Raw genomic sequence first — 27,720 nt, 5'->3', positions numbered from 1 at the left:
AAAAATATCCCATGTACTGTATTTTTTTCTCTATATAATTTTGCTTCTTCTTCTTCTTTTTTTTTAAAAAAAGGAAAACCGTTCCCTTATTTTTATCAGTTATAAACAGAAGAATTTAGTGCTTTAGATAAATAATAATAATAAAATTTATTTCTATATAGTTCCATTTGTCGCTCTAAAATTACAAGCTATTTGACCGGTAATTTTGAAATTTACAACACATGAAAACATATGTCAGACTGCTATACTCAAAAATAGTAAAGAAAAGTTTTGCAAGAATCGAAGGACTTGGAAAGAACGTTCAAATACCGCTTCTTGTTTGTTGGTTTTGTAATCTAAAGTTATGTTTCTGTAGAGTAAAAGGTTAATGGAAGAAAGATCGGAGTTCATTGCTGTTGCAGAGGTGATTACGATGCAGTCAGCCCTCCTCAATGGTCTAGTGATTAGCTCGTGTACCTTTGATGTACGGGCGCCGGGTTTAAATTTCACTTTAAACTCTAGATCCATGTCTCATATACGCTCGGTGCTGAAAATAGACGCTAAACTCCAACTAACCAATTAACGATGCAGTCAGTAACAACAGTAGCCAATGAGCTAAAGGTAGGGAAAATACTTTGTTTCTCATATGACTGCTATATAACTTTAGAAAATGTGAAAGTTTTTTTTTTTAAAAAAAAAAAAAAACTACACTGCATACAAAGAAAGAATGGAATTTTTACAACTGACGTGATTTTAATAAGTGTTGTTAGGCTATCAGCCAGTGAAGATATTGATATCTGACGTTTCGAATGCAGACATTGCATTCATCTTCAGGGATTGCGATGAAGAGTTCCGAGATGTGAATATTTAGGAATGGTGCTATGAATGGGGATGTGTTTGGTTGAGGGGAATGCAGGCTCTTGATCGGCTGTTGTTGTGGCTACGAGAAATAGCTTTGTTGAACGTCTTTTTTTTTTTTCCTGAAAAGGGCCGACCAGACAGGACAGAGTTGAAATTCATTGTATTTATTAAGATTGTTCCTTTCACGTGAGATGGATAGCCACAACTGGGCTTAGAGCTGGGACACAGAATCGATTTTACAAATACTTTATAGTAGCCAAATGCAGCAATTTTTGGGACAGAATAAGAAAGGAAACCATAGCCATATAGAATGTTATGCCCACATATCTCCGATCTCTTCATCACAATCCCTAAAGATGTATGATGCAATGTCAACATTCGAAACGTCGGATGTCAATATCTTCACCTGGCTGATACCCCGAGAACACTTACTAAAATACACTGCATATAATTCTATTTCAAGGTATAGTACAAAAAAAAAAAATAAATAAATAATAAATAAATAAATAAATAAATAAATAAATAAATAAATAAATAAATAAATAAATAAATAAAATAAAATTAAATTAAATTAAAAAATAAATAAATAGTAAATAAATAAATTTAAAAAATTGATCAATAGTTACCGGTTTTGCTTTGTAATTGAGAGATTCTAGTTCAAACCCAGTGATCGACCATCTTGACAAATGCAATATTTGTCTCAGTTACATCAACTGACTGCTGAGTTGGTTGGTACATTTTTTTTACGATGTATCATTGCTAATTGTTTTAGTGAAAAATAAATATAGAGTTGGATCTGGAACTAAACTAATAGAGCAATAAATAAATAAATAGATAATGTATTATAAGTTTGGTGAAAGTTCATACTTTGAAGTGATTGTAAGAGTGGATTTTGAAAGTTCTTTCTCCTTCATTACGCAATATGAAAATGTAAATGGTTTAAAGATGCAAAGAGATCTTTCATAACCATTTCTTTTATGTTTGAAGATTCAAACTAATTCACTAAATCAAAATTTAATTCAACACACTTTGTTTCAATTATATATCTAAGTCTGAAGGTATTTTATATATGAAAATAAGAGTAAAACCTCATATAATTACGAATACAGGAAACCATGATATATATATATATATATATATATATATAATTTTTGTCTTTCTAAAGTAAACATATTATTAAAGCTTTTTAATTTTTTTTACAGCATATTGTTCTTTTAATTTAAGTTCTTTTGTTTTACGTTAGAGGTGTGATACTATGTATGTGTACATTTATGTTAGTAACTATTAACCCTACTCCTTTACTTATTAATGGAAGTAATAAAATAATAATGGAAAAACATAGTTGAAAACTGTAATAATAGAAGTTCCCTATATTAAGCTAGAAAAGATATTTCATCCCAGAAGAACATTTTATTTGAATCCACTAAACAAGAACAACATATTCCGCATAATTTGGTTGTATATTTAAAATACTAAGTATTTTACTTTAAAGTCTAAAATATTTTATTTTTTGAAAATTCTCTTAATACTAGGTGCCAGCTTTACCAAAGAAAGAGTTCTCCTTAAAGGACAAAATGGGCAGTTTGAAGAGAATCATGGGTAACAGACCTCTTCCGCCAACTCCAACTCAAAAAAGTCAATGTAAGAGTTTGAAAGTTCTCTGATTTTCTAAGAAATTTAATTAACTTAAGCATATATGATGATAAACAAGAACATATCTATGAATGGAGTTCTGACTTTTTTTTTTGTATTCTTTTAAAGTAGTATAATTTTGTTCATAATTCTGAAATGTCCACATAGAGAGTGTATCTGTAACTATTAAAAATATTGTATCAGTATTGCGCTGCACTGTTAGTAAAGGAACTTTCAGTAATATCGGGTTTCCTCTTTCAGACCAGAATGTGATCCTTTTTTGATAGATAAAATAAGTGAATTAAAATGTAGCTCAAGGTAAAAGTATAAATAAAAAAAAAAAAAATAGACCTTCCATCGGTGTTAGTTTCATCAATATATAGTGTACATCTTTCGAGAATTTTCTGGATTTATATATGCATCGCACTCTGTTGTTTCAAATCAATCATATCGTGACCGACGGAGCTCTTTCTATTCTCTTGCTTCTTGTCGATAAATGCGGACAATAGTTTATAACGTTATCCCATCTTTTGTTTAAACGATCAATATACAAGTTTAATTAAGATTTTCTTATTATAATTCTCTAATTTTTTACCTGTTTTATTTAATATTTTTACTTCATTTATGTCATGTGTGCTTTCTTTCAAATGTTGAGACAGGCCCGAAACAAGATTTCATTTTTGACATCTTTAATATGTTCTTTCAATCTAATCCTAACGTTCCCTTCTGTATTACCAATTAGATTTTATCATACGTACACGTATTCTCCATTAGTAAGGAATACTCGATTCGTAGCTCCGTATATTCCACTAATTTGGAGTACTCCACTCACAACTTCATATATTCCATTATTTAGGAGTGCTTCAAGCCTAATTCTGTATGTTCCACTAGTGAGGAACACTTCTCGTAACTATATATTCCATTAGTGAGGAGTGCTCCAATCCTAACTGCATATACTCCACTAGTGAGGATCACTCCACTCCTAATTCTGCATATTCAATTAGTAAGAAGTATTCCACTCATAATTCTGTATATTCCACTAGTAAGGAGTACTCCATTAGTACCTTCTAATGTTATATCCTACTAGTGAGGAATTATTGTTTGCGTGATTTCATAAATTAAATTCGCCTTCTAAAAAAATGGATAATTGTTTCTAATTAACGAGATATTTCACAAACCTGGAAAGATGCTGTAAAATGGATAATATAAATGTAATGAGCAAATCAGAGGTTTTATATGGAGTTACATGTTCATGTGATAAAATCTATATTGGAAATACAAGAAGGAGAATTGGGACTAAATGAATAAAAGATCTTGGGAATATTAGAAGAGAATCCTAGTACTAAAACCACTTGGCCAACCCATCTTGAGGACTTGAGCCGTTCCAACGCCATCTGTCAGCGACCGGCGGAACTACTCGCCCTGTCACTAACCGGCGTATCAAGATCTAGTGGCCATCACGTCTTTAATTTACGTGACTTCCCAGCTTGCCTCACAACGCTGAGTGGACATCAAAAATTGGGAAGCACCGGTCGGGAATCGAACCCAGGACCACGTGGACGTGAGTAGACGCTAGACTAAGGTATCCCGGGAACACTATTACTGGTCTTTCTAAATATTTGAAACATAACACATATAATGTAGAAGACCTAAACACAATACATAAGATCTAATACTCTAAAAAGGCATATAAAGAACGCGCGAAATATTAGAATAAGCAAACAATTATAGTTAGATGTTGGTCATCTAAACAAAAAAATGGATAAGTTAATAAATCGTGTGAGGTTCGTCGATGAGAAGCAAGAGACTAAACTAGTTTCGTCAAACAATGATGAGGATGAGTTAATCTACTGACGCGATGAACGTATAAATGCAGTTGTCTCTCAGAAGACTGTATGTGTAATTGATGGAACCGACAGGAGGACCATTGCGACTTTTTATTTAACATTTTTTTAACCCTTTTTTGACATTTTAACTTGTTTCTTTCGAAAAGGTCACCGTTCCAATCCAAAATATAGAGTAAGCCTAGGAGCTAATATAGAGCAACCCTAGGAAGAAAATAGTAGGAGCATGTGGAGTGGCAATTTCGTTCATTTTATCATTATTATTATTATTATTTCAATTGCGAAACAATTCTTTAAATAAAAAATATAATTTTATTTTTCTGTATGATTATTCAAATATGGTTAAAATATTTACATCTTTCATCAAAAAGAAAACCATTCTAAAGAGTCTATTACAAATTCGAAGGATTTTAATAGTATATGTCTTAAAATGTATCTTTAAACAGAGTCGAGTTATCATATAGGTTTTGATTGAAATTTAAAATATTGCAATATTTTGATATCTAATAATTATTTCGAGAACGTCTCAATTTGTGGTAGTTAAATTTCTATTTAATATTTGCTGCTGTTCTGGTAAGACAAAGATTGATTTAGTTTCAATTCTATTATACCTGGTCAATTTTATTTTATTTTGAATGCTCACACGTAAACAAAATAAATATAGGTCAGTTACTATATGTTTATTAAATGATAAAATAGCTACCACATATGAAATGAGACTTCACCTCTATTATTTTGATCAGAGATCAGAACACTCTAAGTTACTTATGTTATCTCTAGTCTACAACACATTCTTAGAAAGTTTTTTTTCAGTAATTTTAAATTTCAGTTGCCCTTTACTTTGAAGCTACTACAAAAGATTACTTTTTAAGTTTTACATATAATGATTAGTGAATATATTAGTCAAAGCAATCTAATAAATCAAGATATTTCTTCGATGTTTTACACAAACTAAGCTAATACTTTAAAATTCTCATATTTCAGCACACAGAGATGATTTTGACCATATCATTCCATCGGAACAAGGTAACGTTGACAAAATTTCAGCACTAAAACAACGGCTACAAGAGTCAAGACAACAGTTTCAACCACATAGCAATAACAGAGTGCCGCTAACAAATATCCCAATTACCGTCCTTGAAATGAGTACAAAAGTTGAAAATCAAAATGATATGCAAAATAATGGACATAAAACCATTCCTAAAGCACAAGAAAATCGTCGCAAAAGAGAGAAAGACAACCATGCACCTGGAAGTCAAAACAGCAGTTTCGGCAATCTTCAAGAATTGGTAAGTAGCCCCTTCATTCAAATACTGTTAGCAAATATTTTTTGAGCGCAAATCATAATAGGATTAACGTATCTATGTTAAGAGATTTTGATACTTGAAGCTTCAATACGTTAAAAGTTTCCTTAGTGTTTCATTGTGACATGAAATCTAATAGATAGCATCAGCATAACACATCATTAGTGCTTACAAAGAGATTTTTAGCAAGCAGGTTCGTATTTATATACGGGCCATAGGTCAGTATATAACGATATTGAAGAAGTATGTGTAAAAAAGAGGCTGTCCAAGAGAGAGAAATTTAAGGGAAATCTATTGCATGCCAGCATAATCCGTGCGTTGAGTTCTGTACGTCATTGCGGAGATCAAGTGCGAATTGCAGAAAGTACTTGACACGCTTCTCTTTGCTAGTGGTTCAATGTAAGTTGACGCCTCCATGTTATTTAAGCCTAGATGATATCAACACACAGTTTTGAACACACAATAACTGAATATGGACAAATAAGGGGGAAGGAGTGCAAAATTTTCTTTTATCTAGAGGTGTAAAGTATCTAAATACGGGTCTGTTACCAGTATATTCTCCTTTTCTTTCCTCTTAAAATTATTATTTGCAATTTTAATGTATTTAGTTGCATATATATAGACTTTTCTAACTGCTTAGGATACACATGTTAGCTCTTGAACTTTTGGCTGTTGCAAATAGTAAGGAAAGCTTTATCCGGCAACTTTAAAGCATAGTGTCGTATTTCTTTGGTGTGAAGTAAAAGCTACAAATAGCCAGTATTCCTTTCTCATGTGTCAATTTTGACAAATATAAGACAAATATAACTTGCACTCCTCGAAAATATGGCGTAAACAAATGTATAATGTTTATAATTTTTATGTTGTATTTTATTTCTAACGTTTTTATAACTGTATATTTTGTCATTTAAACTTTATACATTTTAAACGACGGATATAAATGCACTAGGTCTCAAACATTAACATTATTATTAATTGATATATAAATAATAAGGGAAACACACTTTATCAATGTAAAAACTACATATTTTACACTATCTAGGAATACACGTTATTTAAATCATTAGTATGATCAAACTTAGGATCATTATCTTATTTTCAAAGTTTTGACATAATAAGTTATGAGTTAAATTTGATTACTACTTTATATTATTATTATTATTATTATTATTATTATTATTATTATTATTATTATTATTATTATTACCACGTTGAAATACAAGATCACATACTAATGTCTTTATTATTTTGTAATAAAGATATTAGTATGTGATTTTGTATTTGAACGTGATAATAATAATGATAATAAGAAGACTAATAGTACAAAACAATGTTTTCAAATATTGTGTATTCATGCATTGTACTCAAATATTGCATATATATGTATGATTCATTTTTTGTTGTATTGTTTTTAACCGTTGTTAGGCGTTAGAAATGAGGCTGAAGTGTCGTGTACTTACATGTCTAAAGAAAACGGTAATGGAAAAATATTTACAGAAATCTGTCTATCTATTTATCTATCTATATCTATCTATCTATCTATCTATCTATCTATCTATCTATCTATCTATATATATATATATATATATATATATATATATATATAATTATGATTAAACATTACTTATCGGTACTTATACATAATTATGAGAGTAAGTACAGTTAAACAAACAAATGGCAATCAATCTTGCGTTCTTATCTGCTCTCTGCCGTTAGAAAACTAATACGCTTATTTATATGCTAACTGTTGGCTTTAAAATAATATAGGATTACAGACACATTTTAAATAACTCATAATAACTTTATGAACATATTAATTTAATTTTTTTTTAAATTTCTTTCTTCGATAGCCACCCAGCAGGGATAGTGGTTATCCTGACTGGGAAGCCGAACGACTAGGCTCAGGTTCACGACATCGCTCCGGAAGCATCTCAGGAGGGTCTGGAATCGAGATGGGATCCAGGACGCGATATAATCAAAATGTGCCCAACGATGTGTCGGGATTTGTCACCACTTCTCGACGACGAAGTGAGTTCCAATCACCACCACATCGCAACAATGGGTTTTTTGGGAGGGGAATGATGCAAAGCACATCTGTAATGGATCTACAGAACATCAATGTTCCACAACAACAGCAAGGATTTAATCCTTTGCAACATGTAAGGGAACTAAAATTTACTCTAATTTATAGTTTTAAAAATTCTAGTTAATAATGTGCCTTACCGTTATTTTCATATTGTTTACATTTTTTAAAAAATTAAGGAATAATCTTATAAGTTTTCTGCGTTATCTGTTAATACTAATAAGTGCTATACAGCTATAACTTTTACTTGCTATACTGCTATTACTTTTACTATTAAAATAACTACTTCCAAGCTAAGGTACTCTTTATTTACGGACAAGGGTACATGCACACAAAATTCAAAAGTACTTTACTAAATTTTATCCCCATGCTATTAAATAATATTCTTCACATTACTTCTAACAAAGGATGGCCGGCTTTGGCATGAGTCAGGAGTTAGTTCGTGTGAGCAAGAATGAAGTTTGAGTATGCCAGTGGGTTTGTTAGAAGTAATGTGAAGAATATTATTTAATAGCATGGGGATAAAATTTAGTAAAGTACTTTTGAAGTTTGTGTGCATGTACCCTTGTCCGTAAATAAAGAGTACCTTAGCTTGGAAGTAGTTATTTTAATAGTAAAAGTAAAAGCAGTATAGCAAGTAAAAGTTATAGCTGTATAGCAATAAGGTACTATCTATAGATATAGTTGATTAGTAATGTTCGCATTGGCAAGAAAAAAATAATGTATTCAAATCACATCATAAGATCATATGCTTTTGCAGTGACCTTCACATCACAAATACTCATAAATAGCATTTTGTTTGATACTAGAAGATACAGATATCACACACAATATTATTCTTTGATTTCTGATGTATAGTTTCAATATCTATAGTGATTTTCCATTTTGTTTACCTTTTTATTGCTTTTTTTTCACTTTAAGGAAATTTTTTAAGTTTTACGTTCCATGGTTATGTGCGCTAGGCTAAAGAAGACGGTGATATGAATGAAATAGTGGAATGAAGAAAGTGGGAGGAAATGAGAACCCCGAGAAAACCCACGCACATGGTGTTTGTCCACTACAAAGCTCACTTGGCGCGAACTGGGGTCCAACCAAGAACCCCATGCACCAGAGGTGAACACTCTACCACTGAGCCAGCGCGACCCTCTTTTCTTTACTATTTGATGTGCATGGAAATAAACAAAATGTATTCAATCTGTTTAAAGTATTTGAATTTAGTAATCTAACTGATTTTTTTTTTTTTTTTTATAAAATAAGTACAGCATCAGCATATTGTAAGATAGTGAAATATTTTAATATTCCACATATAAGTATTTCGTCATTACTACAAGTAAGTTTCGTTTCAATGTGAAATTTCATTGTGAAAGACTTCCAAATTATGCAAATTGAATATGAAACTGAAACTACTACATCTATAACTTCTGGTTGCCATAGAGAAATAAGATCGAAGATAGAATATGTTCCTTGAATGCTGAATCCATATATATATATATATATATATATATATATATATATATATATATATATATATATATATATATATATATATATATAAACTCGCTATCTCTAACTGCTTTTGCTCTATGGCGCTTAATATTAAAACTGGAAGTGGTAGTTGCTGCCTGACTCCTGGTTACATTAGAATGAAGGAAACAAATTTTTACGGCACTGAATGCATATCAAAAGACTGTTTGTCTCTATCTATTACAGTTTTTTACAATGAGATCAGTGTTGAGAAAAGAAATTTCCTCTATTTCCTCTATTTCTGGTTTGAATAGAAAAATAAAAGTCGAAGCAAAACTCATTTTGGAGACACTGAATTCTCATGGAAAAACTGTATTTCGCTATATCATAACTTTTTTGCACTATGACGATCAACGTTAAACCGGAAATGGTTAACTTCTATCGCTTTCGGTCTAAGTAGGAGGTTAACGGAGCAGATGAAAGCTATTGTTAAGACGCTGAATCGATTCCAAGAAACTGGTTGTCTCTATCCCCTTCCACTTCTGCTCTATGGAGATCAATATTGAAACGAGAAGTATTAGTAAAATTTTACCTCTTCCGGTTTTAATAGAAAGATATTGGTGAAAAAGTATCTATCCTTGAGATGCTAAATCAATCCCAAGAGACAGTTTCTCGCTCTCTTACCTTTTTCTTGGCTCTGGTGATCAACGTTGAAACCGGAGATGGTTAATTTCTACTACTCTTGGTTTGAATAGAAGGTGAACGGAATAGATGGTACCTATTCTTGAGACACTGACTCGATTTCAAAAACCTCTTCTCGATATCTTTTACCGTTCTTGCTTTGATCCTGTCTACAGACATTTATAAGACCTCTGATACTTATGCTTAACATAGTTTGGAAATTTTAAAAATATTTACATTTGTAGAACTACAGACATAATCAGTAGTATATCATTTAAGAAAAGGTCGTAAAGAAGTTAGATAACTTCTTAATACAAAGTAAAAAGGCGGAAAATATAAGTAAAATATTAATAACCTGAAGAAGTATAATTAATTATAGAAACTTCATTAGCATCCTCTTCTGATCAAGTTGTAATTTCCGATTTTTAATTTTTTTTTACTTCTTGCTATTCAGAGGAATCTTAATTATCTTGTACGCAAAAATTTCCTAATGCACGCATCGATGACTAAAAAACAATGTCTTCCCAAGTTATCTAAATCCGTATTTAATGTCTATTTTATGGTTTTGATGCGGAAAGTTTCAAATATTTGTCTTTCTGTTCAAGAAGTAAATAAAAATAGTCAATATATAGTTATTTAGTAATACCCGAAATTTTCAATGGGAACTCTCATTTTTCTCAGCATCGTTTTCATAAAGCATCTACACATCATCTGGTATTAATTTTTTAAAAAACGAAAGAAGAAAACTAGACTAAACAGTGAAAAAGTATTGATTTTATTTATCAATTTACCAAATATTAGAATTTTAAATACCACATAACTGGTTTTTGAGGTAGCAAAATTCATGGTTCCATATACTGATGTATTTAAATATACTAAGAGCAGGGGAGTTATCTTTACTGAATATATGAACGATGTAATTAAAATTAGTAGTTAATGAGCGGTTGAGAAAATTTGAAAAAGAACAAAGGTAATGAAAATAAGACAATAACAAAGAGAATACAAAGTGAGTTTGCAGCAATACTTTCACATAGAATAAAAAAACAGAAAGACCTGTTCATATAAAAATGATCATACTTATATACTTAGGTATGTTAATGGAAACTGGAAACTACAAAGATCATCAAGAGTTGAGAAAAAAGTTGATCTAAATATCCATGATAAAAAAAAATATAGTCAGCGTCTAAACAAAACTCAAATATAATATTGAATTCATTCATATTTTATTTACAACTATTTTCCTAGTTACGGTACTATTTTTAAATGAGGCCTTACTGTGTCTTTTGGACCGTTATTAGATAATTTGCAAGAGAACTGTAATTTAAGGAAATTATCCCTAGCTATTCTGACTGTCAGCGTAACTGTGCGCAAATAATTACACGAAAGCATCCTTCAAAATATGAAATTTATCTTTATTCCCTTCACTCAATGACACCCTGATTTATGGTAGAATTTTTATCTATATATTTTCTCTATGGTACTTCCATAATTTTAATTATAGTGAGTGAAGGCTCTTGGGAGAAGTTACATTGGTGAAACCTTACATTTACAAGAGAAGAAAGCTTGCCTGATGTGTCAATTCTTGTATACAGTTTTCAGAAGCAGTATGAAGCTTAGCTTCTAACGAGAAAATTATCGAAGTGACTTCTCTCAAAAATAAACTCCTGTGATTAGTGAAACTAAAATAATAATAATAAGCTTTATTTATAATGCTAAAAACAGCTATCGACCAAATACAGCACTTGCTCAAAATCAGATATTAGGACATTCAAATGTAAAAATACTTTAAAAAATAAATTAATAAAAGTAAAAATTAACAAAGTGCTAAATTACTTGTTAAGCCTCGAATCAATATAATTTACATGTTGACCCTTATCACATATTGTTATTTCTTCATATATATGAGCGTACAATTATTATTATAGTATTTTGTCAATTTCCTTCAGATTTTTTCAATTATTTTTTCTTAGCAACCTATCTATAATACACCTATGGTACTATACAGTGTGTTTGAAAAAGAACTCCCTAGTTTTAATGTGTCCTAGAATCTGTATAAAATGACATACCGTACACTATTCTAGTTTGTGGTATTTGATTTATCAACTCTCCAAGTTTGGCTCCCCTGCAGTTGGCAGGTCTGATTGACCTTGAGACGGCGCCAGTGCTGTTTTTTTCCTCTATACACTCGATTTCCAGGAAGATGGATAGGAATACCTTGACCACCACGAAGCACAGACTTAACTCCACTGGGCTTTTTCTTTTGGGGCCACATAAAAAATGTGTACAGTGAAAAAATCAGAGACATCAATCATTTACGGGAAAGAATCGTCGCGGCGGTTGGGACAGTTACACCTGAAATGTTGGTGAATACGTGGCAAGAAGTGAAATATCGTCTCGACGTGTGCAGGGTCACAAATGGATCCCACGTTGAAGTCTACCAACATTAAACAAAACTTGAAGGAATTATCTTTCATGATATGTACTCATTGATGTAAGTTTTCATTCATTTCCCAATTAAATTTATACTAAAAACCAGGAAGTTCTTTCTCAAACACCCTGTACTTATTAATATACATCATATTTTGTCTTGTTCTAACATTAGAAACTTCACTAAAATGTTGTGGATTATTTAAGGACAGAATAATTTATTATTTTTATAATTTGATACTAGTGTCAGATCATGCAACACGCGCCTATGTTTTTTAGCCCATTGTTCGTAATTACAGAAAGTCGTTTTATTCTTACGATAGTGAATTGCATCCGCCTAGTCTAGGCTGTAAAACAGCTTTTCCACAATTGATCATGTTCAATATGATGGCCCTGGTGAGGAACATGAGATCGGAGCTTCTATTGACGTATGTTTCTATTCAGCACAACCTATTCAGATTCAGTTTAGTCCACTTGTTCTTGCATAATGTCCAGAGGCCATCAAGCGATATGGCTCGATGTTTTCTGATGTTCAGTTTTAATGGTTCAAAGACACAAGAGTCCATGGATGATGCATCTGGTGATTTAACATGGATGTGTCTAAATGTAATAGCCTTGACACCTGTTCCCTGTTCCATATGAGCCATGCAGGCCACGGTGCGACTGCTGACCTTGTCTTGGTGGATGTGGACTTTGGAAGTCTCATTGCCATACAAAGCAGGAGCATATAGGCGATAGGTGGGATCTAAGACATGTTATACATAGGAAGCAGCATTTACCTGGAATTTTCCCATCGTTTTTAGATAACTCCTATCGGATGATCCGCAAACAGTTGCTGGTCACCGTCGGACATGTGCTACTATTTCATGCTATTTCACGTTGCGGGGATGGATTCTCTTTGGTCACATTTTGCTGTACAGTATTTAGTACTGACGTCTCTAGTGCGTTGCAAAGCTGGTTGCTTCTTCTACGTCTTTTAACCGCGTATTTTCTCCTTCGAGGGTGTATGCACGTTACAATGGATTGCCGCATGTATCCCCTTATCAGACACAGTGAAACTTTTAAAATTACACTTTTTTTGATTTGACTATAGCTATAGCTCGTGTCAAAAAGTGCTACTATGTAGCTCTCCCTAAACGGATGCATTTTTTGAGGTATGATGATTGCAGAAACCCTTACTTTCTCCTAACTTGTAAATAATTATCTGCTTCACATGTGAAGTGTACGATATGGTACTGGGGTGCCCATGATGGCGCGTCCAATTCACTACCAAAAGGATGAAATGACCTTATATAAACAATAAACTTGTGTATTGTTTTAAAACATAAGCATTTGATAAATCTCTTTTGCATCCCTCTAGTTTCTGAGAATAAACTTCAGTTACAGAATTCCATACTGGACATGAATATTCCCATTTTAATAATAATAATAATAATAATAATAATAATAATAATAATAATAACTTTATTTTCAGTGCCGTGAACAGCTCATTGGCAAAAATACAGCACTATGTTAAGACTATTATACAATCATTTTAAACAGACCAGAAAATTTGTGATATAGAATGAATATTAGTAGGTTAAGACCCTTGTCAGAAGTTTAATATATTCACATTACAAGATTAAAGCTGATTATAAAATAAGATTAAAATAGATACAGTCAATATCATAAAATACTATTAACAGAACTATGGAAATCAAAGTTTCATTTAACTATCGTTAAAATAATGAGTCAACTTTGCTTAAAATTTCGTATCTTCTATGTAAAAGATCCTGGTTACCTATTGTCACATTTTCACATAAAATATTTTTTCTTTGAATAAAATGTTATAAATAAAGATATTCTTAAGATATATAATAATAATAAAATGAAGGCCCTTGTCGTGAAGTTAAAACAGATTAATCTTTGGAAAAAAAAAATATAATTAAATAAAATAATTGCTCTATTGTTTCTCCCAACATATGTTCATTTTAAGCTGTTATAAGACATTGTCACTCTTCTCAATATTTCGCGTTTTGAATTTAGTGCTACCAATGTTGACTGATTTCTTACACTATAACACGGCACTCTTATTCCTATATTTTCTAAGCAGTAATTGCTACTATATTTATTATCCAATACCATTTGAATAAAACATTTATCGATAAAATTTCTTCTTTCTACTAGAGAATGAAGTCCCCAAAAAGTTAACCAATATTCATACTCGTGTGAATAGTAGTCCTTTTTCATTTTATAACATAGTAGTCGTATAAAACATTTCTGTACTGCTTCAAGTTTGTTAATAAGTATATTAGACAAGCTGTTACAAACGACTGAACCAAATTCAAGTTTGGATCTAACAAGTGTCTTATATAAGTACACATAAGAACTACCATTTAAAAAATCAGGCCATTGATTAAAGATAAAACCTATGGTTTTTCTCGTTGATTGTACTAAATCATTTATGTGATTACTAAATCTCAATTGTCTGTCATAAATAATACCGAGATCTTTAATTTGTTCTACTTTGTTTATTCTTACTCCATGAATTTTATATTTACTGACAAAGTACTGTGTCTTATTAGTAAATGTCATATATCTAGTTTTTCCAGAGTTAATAGTTAATAAATTATTCTCGCACCAATGGTTTACTGCATCTAAGTCTTTCTGCAGGAGATAATTATCATACTCATTATTAACTATTCTAAAGAGCTTTATGTCGTCTGCGTATAATAGTATTTTTGAATACCTTACTTTTCCTGGTAGGTCATTGATGAATAGAGAAAAAAGAAGCGGACCCAGGGGAGACCCTTGAGGTATTCCCTTCCCTATTTGACCTTGAGTAGATGTTACCTTGCCAATTTTTACCTTAAAATTTCTATTTGATAAGTAACTTTCAAACCATTTAATATAAGACGGTGATAGGCCAATGTTTGATAATTTATTCAGAAGTAATTTATGATCAATAGAGTCAAAGGCCTTTGACATATCAATATATATAACATCAACCTGTAAATTACTTTTTAGTGCAAAGTACGTAAAATCTGTAAAATGAATGAGATTCGTTGCAATCGATCTACCTTTATAAAAACCATGTTGCGTATCACTTAAAATATTCTTTACATTAAAATATAAATGTTGGTGTACGATTAATTCAAAAATCTTAGAGAATGCACTTACCAAACTAATAGGCCTATAATTTTTAACATCATATCTATCACCAGATTTGTATATTGGCACAACATATGTTTGCTTCCATTTTGAAGGAAATACTCCAGTCTTTAACGATGCGTTACATATAATAGCTAAATTTGACGCTATTTCATTACTACAGGCTTTAATGATATAATATGGAATGTTATAATATAATAATAATAATAATAATAATAATAATAATAATAATAATAATAATAATAATAATAATAATAATTCAATACCTCAAAAGGAATAGACATGCTAACGGAAGTAAACGTTAAAGGTAGAATATCATATCCGTAAATACATTTACATATAAATCTTCGTTGATTTTATGTTATGGAAACGATTCTCTGTTAAAATAAAAGTATGGGATATCTTCTGCTCTCCGTGCTTAGGAACTTGGATAGTTTGTTTATTGTTATTTTTGACTTTTGGAATTGAATCGTTGTTAATCAATCGAAAAAATGTTGGTGACATTATTCCACTCCTCTAAAGATAAAGTAAGCGTTTTCTACTCATGGCTATTGGGTAAAGTAAATCACCATTTCCCCGAAATAGGGTTGCTTTGTCTTCCAACTCATTATATATAAGTTATTTCCACAACAGAATTTCTTTCGTCTAACTTATATTGTTTCTTACCGTGCTGAAATCTTGAATTTGTTAATATAATTATTCCCCAGCTAAAGAATAATTGTATTTGCTATAAATTTATCATCTACTATATTTATTATTTTGTTTTGAACAAGTTGCGTTTCATTTTTAAAGAGTTACAAACATTCACTTATTTTTATTTCAGGCTCAGTCCATGGCACACTTAAACTGTCCACATTGTCATGGAATGGTGTGGATGCCACATGATCCTTGGAGTTACATGGGAAATGGTCAATCTATGATGATGGGTATGAACGAAGGAAACATGAAACGTACACCAAGTAATTTGAGCATGAATATGCCATGTGGAGAAATGGGTTTCATGTCTATGTGGGGAAATCCTATGCAGATGCCTGGACCTATGTATCCAGGAATGCAGCCCCATGGATCAATGACACCATTAAATATGTCACAAGCACATTTAATGGGACAAAACATGGGAATGAATCAAATGACATCACCACAAATGAGCCAACGAGCAGTATCTCCTTCAGCAAGTATACGATCCCGAAAGTCACAAATGAGTAATCATCGAGCGGCTAATACAACTCGAAAGCGAAGAGAACGAATTTCGTCGGATTCTGAGGATTACTTTTCACCCAGTAACCACGGTGGAGGAGAGGAAGAAGAGGAGGAGGAGTTGGAGGAGATAGATCAGGAGCAAATTGAGGAAGAAGAGGAAAGTGCTCCAAAACCATATATTCCTGACCATAAATGGGAATGTGAACACTGTACGTTTGTAAACAAACCTGGAACACGGGTTTGCGCTGTGTGCTGCAAAACGCCAACAGATATGACACAACCTCCACGACGGCCATCAGTATCAGAGAAGAAAGAACAGAGAAAATCAAGATTTCGACGCAGAATGGATGCTGCTGCTAGGGACGCAAACAAAGATCAACGTACTTCATCCAACCGAAGAGTTCGTCGAACTGTTTCCAGTCCATATCCAACAGCGTCATTTAATGACGAAGACTTCCCGGAATATGCAGAAGCTAATAAACCAAAATCTAAGGAAGTAACACAGCAGCAGCAACAACAACAACATCCATCACAAACAAACCGTGAGACTCTTCAAAGGAATCTTTCCTATGACGAAGCTTACCTTGCCTCAAAATTAGGGAAAGAATTGACTCTAACGAGGAAACCGTTATCAATGAATGTAGACGAGGCGTATGAAAGTGTGCATGTTGCATCTGATAATGAACCGACTGATAGAGTGAAAAAGAAAGGTAATAAGAAAATATCATTTTGGCCTGGAACAATGTTCTACCCAATTCGCTAGAATGACTCCTTATTTAAATATTAAAGAAATTTTCTTTTAAGAACATATCACCTCATATCTCCTTACTAGCTTTAGCAAACTAACATTACTGTTTCTTCAAAATAATATAAATATTTTATTTTTAAAGCAATAATGTAAATTGAATAATGACTTTATATTTTTATGGTAATAATTCCCATTTAACTTCTTTTCTTTTAATTAATATTTCTTCTATTCCTTTATTCTAATTATCTTAAAGGATTACACATTACGTAATATCTGTGACATGAGTGTTAAGTGAAAAAAAGAAAGAAATATTGACAATATGAAGCTTATATGTATGCTATTCTGTAACCCATTTTATAGGCGAAAAGGACATGGAAAGAGCAGAACTGTTGGGCCCAAGTCAAATGCGAATGGAAAATATTGACACTTTGGAAAGTAGCTCTGAACCTTCCCAATCTGTGGAACCTTCACCAGTACCTCACCAAACATCACCCACTCCCGATTCATCACCAATGCCAATGTCACGACAGAAACCCCATATTGTTGACAATTCCAGCATGGAAAACAGTCCTAGTGTAAGTTCTCGTAAAGATGAGTCCAGTGAACAATCTCACGAGACGACCACCTCGCGAATGACATCAACTGCTGTTGGGACATCTCCCCCACCTCCTATTTCTCCTCAAGAATCACCAATAGCGACTCCTGAAATGTTACCGCACGAATCAAACAACAGAGCATGGACCCCTGATATAACCTCGTCGAAAACCAGAAACCAACAATTTGTATCTACTGGAAAGAAACCTACTTCAGCCACTCAGATCATCAAGAAAGATACTAGGTCACAACCAGAACGTAAAGTCACATCCACGGGCACTTCACCTCCTCCACAAAGTATCTCAACACAGGTTAGTAACTTTCTTTTTTAAAAAAAAACATTTGCTGTCTTTTCTGTTACTTTATTGTGCTAATGTGTTTAAAATATCGATTAGAAATGTTTTATCATAAACACAAAATACATTTAAGATACTTACATGATTTTCTTGAATACTATACATATAAAATCGCTAATAAAATAGTTTACTTAATTCTTTTGCAATATTAATGCTGCGCTTATGTGCATGCTTTCTCTTCTGCTGTCAGCGCATACTTTCTGAGAATCCGCTGTTTTAAAAGATTGCCTAATACAAGTGGAGACTATCAGACCTCAGCAACTATAACGAACACAAACTATGTTTTTCTCTTACATAAAATATTATTTAACTTACGATAGTTGTGTTTATTTTAAACAGATATTTTGAACTAGAATTTATGACACTACTTCTACGAATAGTTCTACCCGATAGTTGCGCGGAATGTAAAATTGCCTGCCACTAGCCAGACAATTCGTATAAAACTGTAGTGCAACGTTCTCAGAAGGACAAGCGTTTGTGCATATATTAAATAGGAAATAAATACTGTTTAAATTGCATCAATTACGGGTACAGATAATATCTAAATAGAAATTTACATTGCATCAGAAGTTTTAAATCGAAATATTGTATATATGTAGTGATTTGAGTTTATATTAATTTCAATATTAATGTTTGATCGTTTACTGAAAAATGTTATTTCTGACTGCAGACTTATGAGATACCTCCTAAAAACTCAGATCGAGCACTGTCACCAGTGAGGAAGATAGAGAAATCTAGTTCTCGTTACACAATGACTGGAGTAGAGAACTACGAGAGATCTCGATATCGTCGTGCTCGGTCTCCACGATTGAAGCGAGCCATTTCTCTCCATATGGGAACACAAACTGCTGAACAAGACCTCTGGGGGACTTCGTCTCATTATCTATATCGTTCTTTGAGTCGTCAGTCGCTTGCAAGTGACACACAAGTAAGATATTTTTAAATTTTCATTGCTGATTTTAGAAAGTCAGGAATATTTCTATCAAATTTGAATACAAGATTGCAGAACATATTATGCCAGACCGGTAGCTAATATAATTTTGTAGTATTTAGAAACTCTTTAAGTGCTTTTTCACAATCTGGACTTTTTATTTGACTTATATATCAATAGTTACAAATCAATTGATTGATTTGATTGATTGATTCATTCATTGATTAGAGTTAACAGCCTTTTAAGTACTAAGGCTATGCAAAACGGTAAATCAATCGAGAAGTTGCAATTTATAGAGCTGGAAGTTATTCATTTAATGATAGAATGAAATAGACGGAAGAAACTAAATTATAAAATATCTTTCTTCTAAAAACGGAAGAAACTAAATTATAAAATATCTTTCTTCTAAAAACAAAATTTACTATGTAAATCTTAAATAATTATGCAAATCGTACACATTTTCATAAACGCTCTTACACAAAAAATAATATATAATTTTTCTGTAAGTTTGTTTATGAACAAATGATAGCAGTTTCTTCCTACATAAAAAAATAATAAATTTGTAGGATGTAGGAGAAGTAAATTTATTTAATTTCTTATCATTAAACCAAATTACTGACATTACTTCACAAACTAGGAAAACTTCCACCTGTTCAATACGTAATGTGGGGAATATTCATAAGATCTATAGGTAAACGTAGAAATTTCCCTGGTTTACAAAATATAGTCAGCAAGCTGATCTATTTTGTTATTAAAAATCTTACAACTAAGAAGAATACATGGTTGAACGTAATATACCATATATATAAAGATTTAAATGAATACGTTCTGCAACTTGGAGAAATTCACCAAACCGGTTATATACAAAATGATCGAAGAAATATTTGGAATTAGATTCTGAAATAAGGAAAAAAATCTTTTCAAATTCTTATTTTTGTGTAGAATATTTTAATAAAACTATATAAATAATAATTCGGTTTCTGCTTATCGTAAGCGGATATTTCTCTAGCTAATTCAATGTTTTGCTTATGATTAACTTACTTAGACTTATCAATGCTGCTTTATACTATGCTCTATATATTTCTATCGCAACTTTTTTTTATCAATGTGTTTTACTTCTTTCTTTCTTTGTATTGGCAATCATTATTTTTACATAAGGTTAAATAGAATTAGTTAAATTCACAACACAATACAACAATTTTCTAAGCCACTAAAGTTCCAACGGCATGCAAATTGAAATTTAATGCAATTCTCCATATGATTGTTATCTAAAAATATTATTTTGTCCCTGAGCACTTTCGAATTTTATTTACTCTCCTTTAAAATTTGTCAAAGTTGATTTAGCAGAGTTTACCATAATAGTTCTCATATATTCCATTTGCAATGGATATAAACGGAATTTCCATTAGAAATTGTTAAAGTAAGTACAACTTCTTAAAGTAAATAATTCATTTTCTCTGAGAAATTGCGATGATGGCCCAAATTTCTTCGTTTAAACATTATGCTTATTTCCCTACGTGCTATTTCTCTTATATACTACATGTAGTCAAATGTGGAATAATATGTTTTTGTCATATACAAGTCTAAAATACTACAAAAATTGAAGGAAAAGAACATAATAACTAAATTTTTTTTTTTTTTTTTTTTTTTTTTTACATTTCTTATTTGTAGAGTTTACCAGTTTCTGGACCACCTTCTCGTGATATAAGTCCAGACAGATTTGGAGGTCGATTTCCAGAAGATATGTTGTACGCCGGCAGAAAAAGCCATATGTACGAAACCAGCAGCGATCTAAGAAAGGAGCATCTTGATTCAGGAAGAGTGTTTCTGGATCATCACAGAGACCTTCCTGAATCCTGTAGGAGTGAAATGGATCTTAGCAGAGAATACTGGGAAGCAAGAAAGCATTATGGAGATCCAGGATATGGCTATTTAAGGGTGTGATATTCTAATCTTGTCTGTTGTAAAGGCTGAAATATTGTACTTTTGAAACTACTTTTGTAAATTTAATGTTTCTTTCCCTTCTTAAAAAATACTCTTAATCAATGTGCAATATTAAAAATAAGAAGACTAAATAGACATCTTAATGTAAAGATTTCTATTTTAATTGTATCTCAATTATACAAAATTTTAATAGTTATTTTTGTCTGAATGTGAAACTACTTAATATAAATTTTTAACATGTGTTTCTTTGTGATGTAACAAACAAAGCAACTGCCTCTTTTCTTAACTCGTATAGGTCTGTAAGTGGAACATAAGTGTCAATATATTGTGAGTATATACATATAACTGATGTAAGGGTGTGGTTTTCAGTGTGTGATAATGTACCTCTTAGTAACCATAGCAGAAACCTCGTATGAATGTATGTAATTTTAACACGTTGTCATTCATCTTAAACTTTTGTAAGTAGCTAGAGGTTTATCTGTATTGCAAACTATAGACTAAACTTCAGAATTAGTATAAAAAAGATCATATAGGTTTTATACATTTACCTGCAGAGTAATGTTTAAATATTCAAATACGAAAATATATACTATATATTATTTTGTGTTTCGATTTCTGTGAAGAAGTATTTAAAATGTTAATTAGAATCCTAGAAGATAAAATCAAGCTTTCTCATTTTTTCTGCAATTATTATTATTTTTTTAAAATTAGCTGATAAAATGCTAGTAAAAAACATTTCTAATCGCATTCCCTCAACTTTTTTAATTCACTATTCTTGCAGCAATCTATTTTTAAAATATAAGATTTGTGCACTATAATGCATAATAAATTTGTCAGAAAGATACAGAATACTACTTTTAATTTCATAAATAAAATTTGCATTTGTACTATTATATATTTTTATTAAAGAAACTAAGGCTGATTTTTATTAACCTAGTAGCTGACCTGCTTCATAACTTTCGTACCAAGTTATTTTTTGTCAATATTAAGGATAAATAAATGAAATACTTCAGTCACTTACTGAAATACCAGAATATAAATATCAAATGAGCATATTTCATGACTAAAAATCGTACTTAAGAACTAAGTATTGTATAAATTTAACTACAACGTCTAGGATTATTGGTAGTTACTAAGAACTACGCATTAGATTTTTCCTTTAGTCTCAGATATTTGTTTTAATAATTTTAATGAAACAACTTTCCATCTGCATTTTTTTTTTCATTTAAATTCTTGGAACAACTGAGTCACCTTTGTACCGTCGGTGAGTCAATTGTTCTTATATAATTTGTAACTTATAGCAGGGGCGGATCCAGAACCGACTTCTGGGGGGGGCGGTGGGTTGTCATACTGCTACTTTTAAGGGCTCCAAACTTTGAGATGGGTTTTATTTATATATATATAATAAGAAAGTTTCATCTTCTGGGGGGAGGGGGGGCGATCGGGGCGATGGTCCACCCCCGGATCCGCCCCTGACTTATAGCTTCTCTTAGTAATCATTTCTTGGAATTTCGTTCAATTGAATTTACCTTTCCTTCCCATTAATTGTGCATCAAGTTTTTCATTACTTTAAGAAGAAACACGTTCATAGGAATTAGCTTTCCTTTTGCAATATTCTGTTTCTGTGTAAAGGCAAGTCGAAATGAACAGGACAAATACCGTAATATAGTTTGACGTATTTAAAGAGTGCTCTTGTATGAAATTATTTTTAATTGTGTCAGTACAAATTTTGTTCCTATTTTTATAATGATTCCTTGTTTCCTTTAAATAAATATATTGCATTCAATTTCATTCCCTTCTTGTCTCCGTTTACAATTTCGAAGTCTTATTTCATTATTCAACTATCGAATCATAGTGCTGGATCTATGTGTTATTGTATTTAGTACTTGGACTTCAATTCAGAACAGTTTTAGCATTCAGAACAGGTTTATCTCTAAATGTTTTCATTCCGCAGATTTCACATAAATTATTTTAAAGTTCAAACAAGAGTTACAAGATCTTTAATAATAGTAGTAATAATAATAATAATAATAATAATAATAATAATAATAATAATAATAATAATAATAATAATAATAATAATAATAATAAATATATTGAAATATATCAAATCATAGTAAATTTATCAGAAACGCTCTACATTGTTGTTTCTAGCAGTAAATCAGATTAACTTAAGCAGTACATAATCGACATTAACACTTACCTAGAATGTCTTTAAAATCTTCCAAAAGAATCTTAATAAATGTGGTTCAAGATGAATGACAATTTCGTCTCGGTCGTTTGTGACGTAAGTGGTTCCCTATACGACAAAGCATGATACGAATGTGACCATCTGTTATTTATTATTTGAATGTTTGCTTTTTGAGTCAAGTTTGCTTTTAGTGTATTTCTGTTATATATTTAGAGAAAGAATAATACAAATAGAATAATTCCAATCTTTAACAATAAACATGCTTTTTTCAGCGTGAGAACAGTGGTGTATTAGGTCGTCCTCGGAGGAGTAGTTCCAGTGGTAGAGCAGGATCTCAGCCTCCAGAACAAGGACTGGGGGTTAATCGCTCAGATTATTTCCTTACACTAGAAGATCTCGTACAACGTCGCCGTCAAGAAACTATGAAGTCTCAGGGATTAGAACTCGTCAAGTTACTCAGGGTGAGTATATTGCTATTTACCTAAATATATTTATTTTTTATTTATTTACCTGTTTGGCTCTGTGAATATGAGGATATTCAAACTTCAATAACGCTATAACGCTATGAATATCTCTGACTTTCAAAATATTTTCCAAGCACTCGAATGTTATTTACAACAATGTTGGGTATTGCAAATGATACGTTAGCTGTAAGATAATGACAATATGGCAGTATGTGTTTCAGGTATAATGAGCACTCATATCATTTTTAAGTAAATTTTGAATATTATTTATTCTTTTGCAATGTTTTCGTAAAGCTTTTGAGAAATTTAACTAAAATTTATTTGTATTTCTTTAGCAGTGTAATATCAGTTCTTCTACTTTTTTAAATAAAAGATTTATGATAATAATTTTGTTTGCGTCTTAGAACTAATAATAGTAATGTTAATGGTAACTGCGCCTACATGATGTTTGTATTTCCAAGATAGATTCGGTCTCTATACATGTGACCTCGAGTTTGATTAGCAGTTCAATTTTTGTTAGGTACAAGACAAATATAGAACATAAAACTTAAAAAAAGCTAATATGTACTAATAGAAATTGTCATATTCAGTTTGACTAGTTTTTATTTGTTCAATTAATTAGAATAATATTTTAATGACAATAATTATGAACTTCAAATGCATAAATAAACATAAAACTTATTTGAATATTCAGCAAATATATTGATATATTGTATCAATATTATTGGTAAAAAAACACTTCCATAATTAGATTCTGAGAAAATATATTTATTTTATTTATGAAAAAGTGTTTTTGTTTTTTTCTTTTTGGTCAATATTTGCATATTCTTCAATCACTTAAGGACAGATACAAGGGCTCCATTCTCAACCCAGTCACGAATTTTCGCTCTTTGAAATTAAATTATTTTAGGTGATTCATTTATTTTATGTAGTTGAAGTTTGAGATTTGAAGCACTTTCATGCTCAGGATTAAATTTATATGTAATACACAAGCTGATTCATTTATATTCAGCCAAATTTGAATGTGTCACTTACGTACGAAATACCGCATTTCCGCCATGGTTTCTACTGACTATATTGACCGGCATGGAGTTTCCGTTGCAGGAGATTGCGTTGCAGTTGGAGTATGGGTATTCCATCCCACTACTCTCTACACGCTTCTCACAGGCCAGAGACGGTGCACACTAGACGATGAGATAGGCGGCGCTTGAGGAGTCCGAAAGAATAATGGTCCAATGGGCTGGCACAGGAATTTAGAGAAAGAATTGCCGAAATCTGACCTGATACACATCTTGTCCGTACAATGCTGGGATTCCATACTGATACATTTCAGGCAGGATATGAGTGTGGTGGTATGCAGCATTGATTTTGACGTTTCGCCCCACCTTTCAGAGACGCAGTGTCCCTCTATACAAGTAACCGGCCATAATCATGAACCCTTTTGGGAAACTCTTTGCGCACTGGCGGAAGAACGTGCTTCGGCCCTTGACGTTAACAGGTCTGCGTGTAATGGGCGAACTTTACCACTGTCTGTGAGGCAAATCCACGCCTCATCAAGGGCAACAAGAAACTTCAACCGATCACCCACAAGATGACGTTCATACAGCCTCCTGTAGATTCTTTTTCGCTCAGCCACATGACACGGTTTCAGGACGTGGACATTGTGTTTGCGAACGACCATGCAGCGTAAATCCCTGTGAATGGCGCGGTTGATTGTTGCCTGCGATGTGCAGCATTTGTGTGTGAGGATTTTCGGAAGTCGGCATACGCCTAACTACACGCAATAGCGGCGGAGTCTTCTTCACGAGAGGCTAGTTTCTAGTTGCTCGCGTTGGTGTGATGGACCCAGGACTCTGTGTGCCGCATATTTCCATACAATACGATTCACAATGATACGATCTACACGAAAATTACGTATTCGACACATTTCTAAGATGTGCGATTCCGTGAACTTTGTTTCGGAAAGCGACACCTAGAATATGTTCAGCTTCGGCGACGCTTGACCGTACTGCTCTACTGTGTGACTAAAGATATACTGCTGCTTGTCTCGTGGGAATTTCATAGCGTGGGTTGCGCATGCGCGGTACAGTTGCACATTAACTTCGTCTCAATATAAATGAATCAACCTCTGTAGTTTATTTGGAAAAGAGAATATATAAAGTATATCTGTAGTTTTTTTTTCATATATTAGAATATGATATATACTGCTATATATCCAAAATCTACATTTTCAATTGACCAGGTTTGTCACTATTCTCCCATCATAACATCAGCTTGTGAACTTGTATATCTCAGGAATGAGTTGATCAATTTTGACCAAAATTGAAAATTTGATCTGCTAAATTTTGTTTGAGATTGGTCAAGGAAAAGAGCAGAAACTAAGAAATATCGTGAAATTAATGTTCTGATAAGATCCTAGAAGCAATAATTCAAATTACTAGTACGATAGGTGTTATTTTCTTAATATCGAAAGGTATTATTGTGGCTATACTATCTTTTTGGAAAAATCTAATTATGTGCTGGAATAACTTAATAAGTGCAATGACTATAATATTCTCAATAAGGCTACATGTTCATTCCTAATTAACCGATTTACTTCAAATTCAGAATATAGGATCTGTCCAATAAGTCTTTCAAATCGTATTTAATTTGACTCTGCGCAGGTTGTTCACGTTTCTAACTAAAATGTGTGTTCTCGAAATCATAACATATCTCCTCCAAACAGAATTACAAATAGCCGTACAGTGCAAAATCTTATTTCATAATACAGTCCATATTGATATAGAAGTACTGACGTCATCGTATACACTTTCAGAATTTTGTATTTTTCGAGAAGTTATGAAGGTAATTCTTTTTAAGTTTTAAAGCTGTAATTATCTTCTATCATTGTAACTTTTGTATTTGCAAGAAAAAAACAAATGGTGTAGATCACTCCTAAATTGAAGATTGTCATGGGGGTAAAGAAAATTTAAAGTGGCTACTTTTTCAGTTTTGTAGAAAAGTCAATTTTCACTTTATGAAGTTATATTATAAAAACTACTTTTTTTAGTTTTGTACAAAAGTAAATTCTCATTTTACACCGTTGCATCATAAAAACTGTACCAAGTTCCTACGATCAAATGCTGAACACTGAAATTCACGTTTTATCTATCAATCGAAGTATAAAGAGTTAACAGGAGATTCCCCGTTTTTGCACACAAGTGACTATTGAGTTTAAAATGTGGCGGTTTATATTGACTTTTACAGGAAAGGTAAATGTATGATTTTAAGTGCAGAGACGCACTATGTATTCATCTTTCTGATTCTGAAGAATAGCATCTGATGATTTTCTACTAGGATATTTTACTTCTATATGTGTTTTTTCGAATGTAACAACGGTTTTCTGCTTTATTCCTATTAATATTTCCAATATTATAATAATTTTATTCTAATTTTTGCTGTTTGTTTGTTTTCAGGAAGCAGAACAACATAATTTCACAGCCGATGATTTACAGGTTGCAATGAATCACTGTGGAGAAAAAAATCCTATATCTTGGTTACAAGAAAACTGGCGAAATATGATAGACACTGTGGTTACCTTAGCTACAAATTATGGGCATGAAAGGAAAGAAAACAATATTGGCACAATTTCAGCCGCTGAAGCGAGGGATGCTTTGCGATTGCACAAGGGCAATGTTTGGGCCGCTGTCACTGAATGCGTCGAACAACGGCAGAAAAAGGTACAACTGATATAATTTAATTCTGTATTATCTATAAATGGTATATTGAAATCTCAAGTTAAAAGATTTCCCACGGTTCAGTACAAAAATCAAATAGAACATAGAACCAAGAAGCTAATGTTTTCGCTATGAAAGATCTTTTCAAGCG

General features: G+C 32.0%; 1 protein-coding gene across 5 annotated transcripts in view; it reads left to right on the top strand.

Moving 5' to 3' along the window:
• The window catches only part of LUBEL (Linear Ubiquitin E3 ligase), a 254,196-nt gene that overhangs the window by 199,300 nt on the left and 27,176 nt on the right, over positions 1 to 27,720 (top strand). For 4 of the 5 annotated variants that reach the window (XM_081760697.1, XM_081760702.1, XM_081760706.1 and 1 more), the window contains 9 exons: positions 2,373 to 2,481; positions 5,301 to 5,605; positions 7,471 to 7,779; positions 16,249 to 17,335; positions 17,734 to 18,278; positions 18,994 to 19,251; positions 20,926 to 21,192; positions 23,662 to 23,850; positions 27,309 to 27,572. In XM_081760697.1, the coding sequence (XP_081616823.1) occupies positions 2,373 to 2,481; positions 5,301 to 5,605; positions 7,471 to 7,779; positions 16,249 to 17,335; positions 17,734 to 18,278; positions 18,994 to 19,251; positions 20,926 to 21,192; positions 23,662 to 23,850; positions 27,309 to 27,572 (3,333 nt within the window). The remainder of the gene's footprint in view (positions 1 to 2,372; positions 2,482 to 5,300; positions 5,606 to 7,470; positions 7,780 to 16,248; positions 17,336 to 17,733; positions 18,279 to 18,993; positions 19,252 to 20,925; positions 21,193 to 23,661; positions 23,851 to 27,308; positions 27,573 to 27,720) is intronic. The other variant, XM_081760703.1, reaches the window with a different exon arrangement.

This window comes from Thermobia domestica, chromosome 1 (assembly GCF_964235325.1).
Source record: "Thermobia domestica chromosome 1, izTheDome1.hap1.1, whole genome shotgun sequence".
NCBI classification, from domain to species: domain Eukaryota; kingdom Metazoa; phylum Arthropoda; class Insecta; order Zygentoma; family Lepismatidae; genus Thermobia; species Thermobia domestica.
Note: the sequence above shows the minus strand (reverse complement) of the source record. Positions and strands in the feature narration are given on the sequence as shown.